The sequence below is a fragment of the Fukomys damarensis genome, unplaced genomic scaffold (assembly GCF_012274545.1).
Source record: "Fukomys damarensis isolate Sample0158 unplaced genomic scaffold, DMR_v1.0_HiC HiC_scaffold_5, whole genome shotgun sequence".
Taxonomy (NCBI): Eukaryota; Metazoa; Chordata; class Mammalia; order Rodentia; family Bathyergidae; genus Fukomys; species Fukomys damarensis.
Window position 1 is genome coordinate 23,584,427 of NW_022900917.1, and position 10,348 is coordinate 23,594,774.

Sequence of the window (10,348 nt, forward strand, 5' to 3'; positions counted from 1 at the left end):
ATTGTTGTTGTTGTTTTTCTAGATAAAAATACGGTGGATATTTTAGCTCTATCCAGTTTAATTTATAAATTTACCTTAATCCTAACAAAATTTACTATTTGTTTTGTTTTTGAATGGCTGAATGATCTGTAAAAATAAGTAGTGAGAATGGTTGTGGTACTTTAAGAAAAAGAGTAAAGTAGGGATGTGAAGTGAGTGGGAAATGCCTTACCAGATAGTAACCGATCATCTCTACCACAATGTGAGTTTCAGTACCAGATTTGAAATGTGGATGTTCAGTAATAGAACCCCTTAGAGGCCCTTCATGTGCATTAACTTAATTTATAATAAATATCACAAGTCAACAGATAATCTATTTGATTAATACATAATGCTAAGAAAATAGGCTGTTAGGAAAGGTGGAGAATAAGGAGGGCCATATCCTAAGTTTTAATCTGATTAAATTCCAGAAGGAATAATTGATAAATACTATGAAAGAAAACAATAAAAAACAGATAAACACTAACAATGAGATCTAAGACTTTCTAAAGCTAAAAGCAGTGGAAAACCATAGGAAAATTTGATAATATTTGGTTATGTAGACATTTAGAAATTGCTACTAGTCAAAACATAAAAGATGAGCTGTATGCATATGTACTCCCAGCAACTGAGGAGACTTAAGGCAGGAGGATTACTTGAACCCAGGAGTTAGAGGCTAGTCTGTGCAACAATAGCAAGACCCTTTCTCAACAGCAACAAAAAATGATAAAGAACACTTTTGGGAAACAGGCCACACATGATATAGATCATAGGTTATCTTTATACAGAGATTTTATGAATAAGAAAAACACTTAACATTACAAAAAGGACATATATGAACAAACAAAGCCATAAATAAAGAATAGAAAGCAATATGTAGGAAACGAATGTTGGAATAAATAAAAATAGTAAAGATTAAATAATGATGAAACATTTTAGCCATATAAAACTAAAAATGATTGAAATTTAATACATAAAATTAGAGTATGATAGACTCACTCATTTTTTAGTATGTGTGCTGCCAAAGTGAGCACAGCACACTCATTTTTGACAAATTCATAAATTGGTGTAAACATTTTAGAAGAGCATGAAATTTTTACTATTTGAGCCAGTAATTTTACTCTAAGTAATTATAAAATAACGGAGATTGGTGTTATATTTGTCATATATTGCTTGTAAAATCATTAAAAACTTGATAGCTGAAAACAACAAACAAACTCTGACCCCCTCATTATTTTGCAGTAACTTTTGCAGTTTGATTGACTGCCCACTTGCAGCTTACTGGTACAGCTGTAGCTGGTGTCAGGTCTTAGCTAGCTGTTGGCAGAAGGAATCATTTCCTTTCCATGTGGGCCTCTCTGAGGAGCTGCTTGAAGCTGGCCTACTTGAGGAAGAGATAGAAGTCCTGTTCTTGTTGTAACCAAATCTTAGAAATGACATAGCATCACTTTTTGTTCAGTAATCTGTTTGCCAAGAAGCAGCAGGTCCAGCTCACACACCAGTGGGAAGGATCCATAGGGCATGAATACCATGAAATCGACTCATTTAGGAATATTTTAGATGCATCTTCCATTCAGGTTACTATGCAAAAGTTTTGCATGTTATCTTTTTTAATAACAAGGAAACAAACAGAAATAAGCAATGCAGAATTTCTGCATTTAAGGTTATGGTTGCCATGGCTCAAGATCTCAGCACGCAAATGCCATTTTGAGATTGCCTTCATATCCCTGTAACCATACTGCTATTTAAGAGTAATTATGAATATTTAATGACACGCAGAATACTTAACATTTTATAAAGTAATCTGAGTGTTTTTTATATATAAGAAAAAATAGTTGTAGATTTTTCCTTTCAGTAGTAGAGTAATAGAATATTAAAATTTTCTTTGTATTCTAAATCTACATTCTGCTCATATTTCCTTGATAATTATTTTAAAAGGTCACAATGCTTATAAGTATTTCAGCCCTCTCTGCTCCTAAGTAAAAAGCTCTAGCAAGACTTACATACACATTTTATGTTATTTGGTAATGAACCATTCCCTTTAATCTACTTTCTAGATTACCGATCTCTCATTACCCAACTATCTGATGGCATCTTCGGTTGGACTGCTTCCTACTCAGCTTCTGAATTCTTACTTGGGTACCACCCTGCGGACAATGGAAGATGTCATTGCGGAACAGAGTGTTAGTGGATATTTTGTTTTTTGTTTACAGGTAAGTTTAAGGCCAAGAGTTCCTTTTTTCCCTCTCTTTTTCTTTGTGTATTACCTTGCTGATTTAATAACCTCTCAGATTTCATTAAACATAATTTATGAGAATCTTTTTAGGTCTCTCATTTTTCTTTCAATACTACATATTTTGACAATTTTTTAAAATTCAGGATATTTATGGAAAGTTTTAGAACTGAATTAATACTTATTGAAAATTCTTTTAAGGAAGAAAAATGAGTGATAAAAATAGGATTTTTTTTTCAATGATTAGCTTCAAAGTCATCACAATATTGTGTTTGGACTATGTGCAAAGGGCTTGCTTTAAGTAAAACTTCATAGTATCTTTGCCATTCAAGGAATCAGTTTTTACTTTCCTTTACTAATTCTTGTTCAGAGATATACTTTCTTTAGATAATCAGAATCTCAGTATAAAGTTTTAATTGTATGTGGTTTGTTATAATGTAGCATATTAATCATGATGTTAAATTTCTTATATGTTGTATCTACAATATAATATATGTAGTAATTTAATGTTTATGATAATCCCAGGATTCTATAAGATTCTGACATACACTGCATTCTCAGATTTTTTAAAATATAAATTTAAGTCTATCTTTTTTAAAATTTCCTGAAAATGAATTATCTATTCAAAATCTGTTTTCTTTTGATATTATAGTTGAGTAATTAGAATTCATTAGTAGCTCACAGAGGACTTTTACTGTTGAAATTTCATATTTCTGTGCATCTTAGTAAGTTACACAACTCTAATCAGTAGAGTTCTTAATGCTTTTTAAACTTTAGGATCATCTTTTATGCAGTGATTTCTGGCTTCTTCATTTGAGTTGGCAAATTTAAACTTAAAAGTCAAGAGAGAAAAGACACGTATTTCGTAAACCAGGCATTTCTTGGGGGAAAATTGAGATTCAATCAAGCTTCAGTTTGATTTGTTGATGTTAGTTACAGCTTAATTTATTTCAGTAAGGATTTAATGGCAGCTTATAAAATATATACAGAAGAATGGGAGGAGTCATCTTGAAGAAGAAAATTAGCATGGGGAAAAAAGATGAAACTTCTGTTAAAGTTAGTAAGTATATTCATGAGGTTCTCCCTGTTTGCTAGAAACAAACCACAAATTTGCCTCTCAGCTTTATAACTGTTAACCTAAAGTGAATCTATAGTGTCAATAAAATTGAAGGAATTCAAAATAGCTGATCAGAGGAAGCCACGGCTGTTCTTGTACTGATGTCCAGCTTAGATTCCACAGTGTCTTTTTAGTCACTCTTTTTCATGCCCTGTATATTTTGTTCCCATCAACCAAAACCCTAGTTCTGGATAAATCTGAGTTTGATCTTGTACCTGTTCTTTTGGGTGCAAAGTTGTAGACAGTATGGATGAGTAATATTTAATTCATAGTTGCAGACCACCTCCTTTCTCAAAACTACTCTACATCCCCACTCTGCCTTCTCACTCAGTTTTTTGAAATAGTTAAAGTATAGTCTGAAATAGTTTCAAGTTATTTTCACTCTCCTCACAATGTGATTCCTCCTTATACTTCCTTCTTAAGAAATTACCTTTTTTCTTCTTTAATAGAAAAATCGGAGACTTTTAAAAGGGAAACCCTTCAATTTCCATCTAGAAAACTGTTGTTCCTGTGCATATACTTGGCCTGCTTTCCTTTTGATACTGGAAGAGATGCCTTTCTTTCTGTAGAAGGCTTGTCCTCCCTGTGTTTGCTCATTTCATTTTAATAGAGAAACTTAAAAACAGTCATCTAACAGATGTAAGAGATGACCTATTCCTGAGGTCATCATTAACCTTGTCTAAGTTGGATGTACTTTCCAGTTCTCATCCAGCTTGACCTGTTAGCAGCCCCAGACTGTTGACCACACCTTCATCCTTAAAACTGTCTTCCCTTCATTTCTTTGATATCACTATTTTGTATTTTTCCCCCACATGCCTGGCTTATGTTTGTCCTCTTTATTTTCACATCCCAAATATATGTTTCTGAAGAGTCTAGTCTATGTTTCCTTGTCTCATGCAGAAAACTTGTTTCCTTGGAAAATCCAGTTAATCTGGTGAATGCTAATGTTTGTGTCCTCCAGCCTCCAACACACGTCATTAGCTCAGATTTCTTTCCATTGCTTTAGACTCATGCGTTGAACTCTTCTGGGTGTCTGGAAGGCACCTTAAATTCAGCGTGCCTAAATTGAAATTAGGATTTCATTCATATATCTCCCTAATTCTCTGAACATTTTCTTCATCTCTTTACGTGGTGTTGCTTCCATGGATAAGTATCACACTTAAAGTTTTTATCACACTTAAAGTTTTCAGTAAATATGTCTTGTTTCTTTTAGAACTGACATGTTAGAGAGCAGTTAATTAGTGGATTTAAAAATTCACCTGTACATACTACATTAGTTAACGTTTAGCTAGCTGTTAGATAGGTATTTTTTGTTCCTGGAAGGAAGCTTTTGTGTTACAAATAGAAAAGTTTGACTTGTGGAAAGCAAACACAATTCATATGGATTAAAGGAATGTATATTTGCTGTGCATTTACATGATACTGTATAGTATTTATAGACTTTGGCTCTCCACTCCTGGGAGAAGCAACAAAAGACAGAATAAATGATAATTGTGTATAAACTATTTAAAATGTAAACCTTTTACCTCTCGTATTGAAGAATCATCCTGTGTGAAGTATGTCAAAGCTAAAAATTTATTTTTCTGAATATAATATTGATAACCAATATCTTATTTTTATTCACAGATTATTATAAGCATCGGCCTCATGTTTTATGTAGTACATCGAGCCCAAGTGGAGTTGAATGCAGCTATTGTAGCTTGCGAAATGGAACTAAAAACCTCTCTGGTTAAAGGCAGTCAACCAAATACCAGCGGCTCTTCATTCTACAACAAGAGGACCCTAGCATTTTCTGGAGGTGGAATCAATATTGTATGATTCTAGAGAAGTGTGTGATTGTCGGGAGCCTATTGTGCTGTCCAAAGTCTAGAAGTCACTTCGTTAGTGGCAGAGACAATTTCTATTTGTATTACGGCACAAACGAAACTGACTAGTTTTTAAATTGCACAATTTTTTTAAAGCAAGAATCATTTTCTGGATATGTAAAATGTAAATGTAGATGCAATTTTGGCTGCACCTCTTTATCATGCCTCTAATGGCCTATAGGTCTGCACTTTAGTGTTTTTTAATCCTTTTATTTTTGAATAATTATGAGAGATAACCCAAACATTTTTTTCTGCTGTTTTTATAAAATTCATCAATAGTTGTGTACATCTTACCTATAAAGATGAGTAAAAGTATGCAGTTTTAAATGTATGTTATTGTATGTTCTTTGCTTTAGGTAGCCTTTCCAGAAGAAATAAACAGTGTTGTTTTGTTTTGTTTTATTGTTTCAAGTGGGACCACTTTGCTTTCCTTTTCCTTATTTGCTAGGAAACAGACATTAACTTTTAGTTGAATGTATCTTCGCAAGCATCGCATTAATGCAGGGCCATTTACTTTTCACACAAGCTTAAATCCTACATTGTGGGACTGAAGTGCTCTTAAGATAAATACCTTTTTATTTTCACTGTGTAATATGCAAAGCAAAAGGGAAATTATTTAGTGAATAGTGGCTCAAAATTAGAACTCGTGTTCTAATTTGATTATATTGGCTTTATCCTCCTTTTATCTTTCATCAAAGGGCTGTCCCATTGCAATCTTAATAAAACATTTTATTAAAATAAACTTTTTTCCTTTTTGTATTAATAATTAGGCTTTGAAATAAAGATATTATTCCTTTAAATGGTGGGCCTGCCATCATTGAAGCTGTCACTCAGGTGGCCTTGTTTAATCAAAACGCCTTTTAAAAAAACCAAGCTTTAAAATCATGTTTATAGTTCCATTGAAGTACTTATATATTTGTTCCTATAGTCTTCAGCTTTAAAACTATAAATAAAATTAACTTAATGCCCAGATTTGTATTATATGCCCTACTATAGGTAAATGTATTTTGTTTTGTTTTTTGGTACTTGTTTTTCTCTGATAAGACTCAGGAATTCTGAAATGTGAAGTTAAATGTCTCAATTTTTTCTCTAGTAGCATGAAATTAAGTGTATTTATTAATAGCACTTATGACTGAAGAATACAATAATTTGGCATATAATTCATATGACATACATTATTAATCACCTTCATTTTTAAAAATTTAAGTGCGCAATTAATGATTAGTCTTTACCAATGAGACAATAGTTATTGTGCATATTTTCTGTTAGGCATCTCCTTTTTTTCCATGAATATCCCAACTTATCAGAGACCTCTTATTTGCCCTTTCATTAAAGGGTAAAACTGTTTCCCTGATTTACTCGACTACAAAGGAATTCTTTGGAAGCTGATTATTCTAGTCTTGTGCTAGAGATTAATATTGCCCTCTGCAATTGTAATTGTTTCACCTTGGAGTAACAGTAGAACCCTTCAGTGCAAATATTCTGAATATAGTACATGATTGGCCTGCAAATCCTCCCTTCTGTTATTGGTAGGGAAAAAATTATATATAGTGTTGAAATATTTGTATTCTGTTTTTTGGAGTCCTAATTATTCAGTTTTTGAAAATTAGTTTAATGATCCTATTGAATAGTACATTTATTTATTCTTTTCTGACTTGTCAACATGTTTCTTCTGTTTATTTGTTGATTAGTTTTTGCTAATGGAATCATTATTTAAGATCACTGTTTTAATACTTGTTCTATACTTCATGTATTTTGAAGTGCATTTATTTACTCAGCATTTGTGACTTGAATAACCTCACCAAATGAATACCTTTTGGTAGTCTCTAAGACATTCTTCCAAATGTTACACTTTGTGTGGTACTTATAGTAAATATGAAAAGATAAAAGAAATGATTTTTCTGTATTCTGCCAATCATAATTTTATATAATAAATCATCCATTTTTCCTTAAAATAGTATGGATTGACTATTTCTGAAACACTAATCTGTAGCTACAATTTTCTTTTTCATCAGTATTACCAGCCTCCAAATAAACAGTAGTCCATTATAGAATTTGGTTGTTGGCTGTTACACTCACTAGAAATGGTACACAGTGTTACCATGCCTTATGTGCTTGGATTTTAACTCTGCATCCTGCTCTTGGGGCAGCAACATATTTCTGTGGGATTTTTTTTTTAAGTTGTCCAAATTTTAGCTCCAGTCATATGTATTTATAAAATGCCTCTATTTGTGAATATTTATAGAAATGAAATGTTTTTGATTCCTGAAGCTGCTTAAGTGCAGAATAAAGTTGCTTTATTCTCACTTAAAGAAGCATACAGTCCACTTATTTTCTAAATGAGGTAAAAGACATATTCTATTTTGTTTTGTTTATGTTTTTAGGTACTGGGGATCGAACTCAGGCCATTGCACTTGCCAGGCAGGCCACGGAACCACTAAGCCAAAACCCTGGCCCTAACATTCTATTTTGTGTTCCCAGGGCGTTTCCTAAGTTTTCCACATTTTTATGATATGTTGTTTACTGTTTGCCAAATCTTGCTGCATAAATTACACATACTTTCATGTCGATTTTTATTTGATTATCTAATTTGTAAAATAACTTGAAATTTATACTCTTTGTTTTGTGAAAATAAGATAACCGAATCTCTGTCATTAGTGTACCTTTTGAGTTTATGTTCAGAAGTCACTGAATTTACTCAGAACTAGTCGTATCACTTGCATGCACTCTGTAACAACTGCAAACCTCTCTGAGCTAGCTTCTCTTGAGAAGGTCAAGTGTATAACTGTAAGACATTTTCCTCCTTTCAAAGCTGTTAAATTAGTAGTTACTTTTATCTGCCCTTACTGTAACTGAGCTAAATTTGAGGTGCATGCACATGTCCAGCCTCACTGTTTGGTATCAACAAGGGCACTTCTCAGGGAGGGTGACAACATTCATTAGTATTTGTTAGTTGTAGGGCTTTCTGAAAGCTTGAGAAAGTGCTTAGGAACATGTTAATGCAGCACAGGTACATCCTTACATGTGTGGTAAATCCATGCCATTCACAGCCAAGCAACATTTGCAGAGAAAAAGAGAGTTTTTGTTTTGTTTGTTTTTGCAGACTTCAGGAACAACATTTTTGAGCTGAATTGATGGACTTGGAGTTTTGTTTCAGTCAGAAGCTACTCATTTCAGAATGATGGTCAGTATTACACTGTCAGGTGTTTAGATTGGATATTGCTGATTTCTGTTGTAATAAAGTATTTAAGGTATAATTTTTTGAAGGGTCACTGCATAAAGCTGAAAAGTTATTTTTTAAAAGTTCAAGTATGGTGGCACACTCCTGTAATCCCAGCATTTGGGAGGCTGAGGCAGGAGGATAGCTGTGGGTTCAAGGACAGTTTAGGTTACACGGTGAGTTCAGGGCTATAACCTGGACTATGTGGCAAGACCCTGTCTCTAAAACACAAAATTAAGGGAGAGGAATTCCTATTCCACAGGCTATTGAAGACTCAGAAGTTTAAATGAACTAATGTATTGAACATAAACTGTTACCTTATTCCATAACTAAGTTGTAATCATTGCTTCTGAACTGTAAAGAGATTGCTACAAACTATTTCTAAGGTGGCTAAAGATTTAAACTAAGTAATTCTAAAGGGGAGTAAGTAAAATGTCTTGGTAATTGGTATCCCAAATCATTCACGTGCCTGAGAAAATAAAAGATAACATTTTATTTTCTCTGTCTTTCTTTTCCATGAATGTAGAGACATGTCCCATGGCAGCGAGCAGTTCAAGGGAAAGAGAGGATGTGCATTTAAAAATGAAGATGCTTATAATCAACCCACGTGCCATGATCATAGCAGAGGCCCTGTGGAGAAATAGTTCTGATGGTTTATGTTGACACTTTTCAGTATTTTCTAAATCTGTAACACTAAGTTACCATCTGCCAGCCAAACAGTTAATAACCCTGTGTCCAGAGCTGCGATAATCTTTATGGTGCTTTTCATGAAGTCAAAGAATCTTCAGAAATCTAAATATTCTGTTTATCTCTACCCTGCTTCCATGACTTTCCTTAAGGGCACATTACAGCTGCCATAAAACTTTCATCTTAACACCCTTCACTGTTGCATATGTTTTGTTAACCATTTAGGGTCAGAAGTGCCTGGGAGCTCATGGGGTAACTGCTGCTTTCAGCCAGTGGCTGCAGTGGTGCTCCCTTAGATCAGTATGTTGGCATTGTAGTGTGCTCATCACTCAAGGCAGAGCTGTGGTCTCTGTGGTTGACACCAGAGTTCATATCTGCACTCTTGATTGTGGGAAAATGTACATATTATGAGTTAAATGTTGAGCATAATATACCTGATAATGTTAAATTCTGTGTATGCAGTAAACTTATACTTAATTTTTCTCCCGGGTTTCAAGAAATTGATTATCCAATTTGAGTAATTACTGATACCACTATCTTAAGGGTGGCTCAGTATTTTGTAAAGTATTGTGCTAGGTGAGAAAGTTGAAAAAATCACAAAATATATACTGAAATTGAATAGAAAAGTGGACAGGACTTGTACTGAAGCAAAAGGGAACAACTGAAAATTAAAAAATTCTCACAGTAGGTGTATAATTTGGAGTGGAATGTTTTAATGTAAGTATATTTATCATAAGATCCATGACTAACAAAAAATAGTAGAAGCCAGTAGGAAAGTAGTCCTTGATTCTTTGTTAGTTATAAAGCCATTTTCCATATAAATATCTTCATGGTTTGTTTAATACTCTTTATCTCTTAAGGTCTTGTCTTAAGTTCACCGTGGCAGGGAGAAGAAGGGAACTGAGTAGTTTTCCACCCCATTTTTTTCAGTTCACTACTCTGGTTTTAACTTTATTAACTGGCTTAATTTCTATTTTAAATTTTCAATAGAATAGCTTTGCTTGGAATCCATGTGCTATATAGGTTTCATAGCAACGCATTAAATTATTAGATTAACTTGGAATAGATTCTGGCAACACTGACCCTGAGAACATCTTTCCTCCTCTTCCCTTGACTGCAGATGAAGCCACTGATGGGGATGTTGGGAGGAAAACTGGGGCAGGACTTCTGTATGGGCCTGCTAGTGTCAGTATTGGGAAAGAATGGTG

General features: G+C 33.6%; 1 protein-coding gene across 1 annotated transcript in view; it reads left to right on the forward strand.

Annotated features, from left to right (window-relative positions):
* Tmem64 (transmembrane protein 64) overlaps positions 1-8,879 on the forward strand; it is a gene marked incomplete at its 5' end in the record, with an annotated part of 19,185 nt that extends 10,306 nt beyond the window's left edge. The window contains 3 exons of the mRNA XM_019205704.2: positions 2,076-2,231; positions 4,995-5,166; positions 8,337-8,879. Of these exons, the coding sequence (XP_019061249.1) occupies positions 2,076-2,231; positions 4,995-5,166; positions 8,337-8,368 (360 nt within the window). The remainder of the gene's footprint in view (positions 1-2,075; positions 2,232-4,994; positions 5,167-8,336) is intronic.
* Positions 8,880-10,348: the final 1,469 nt, after the last annotated feature.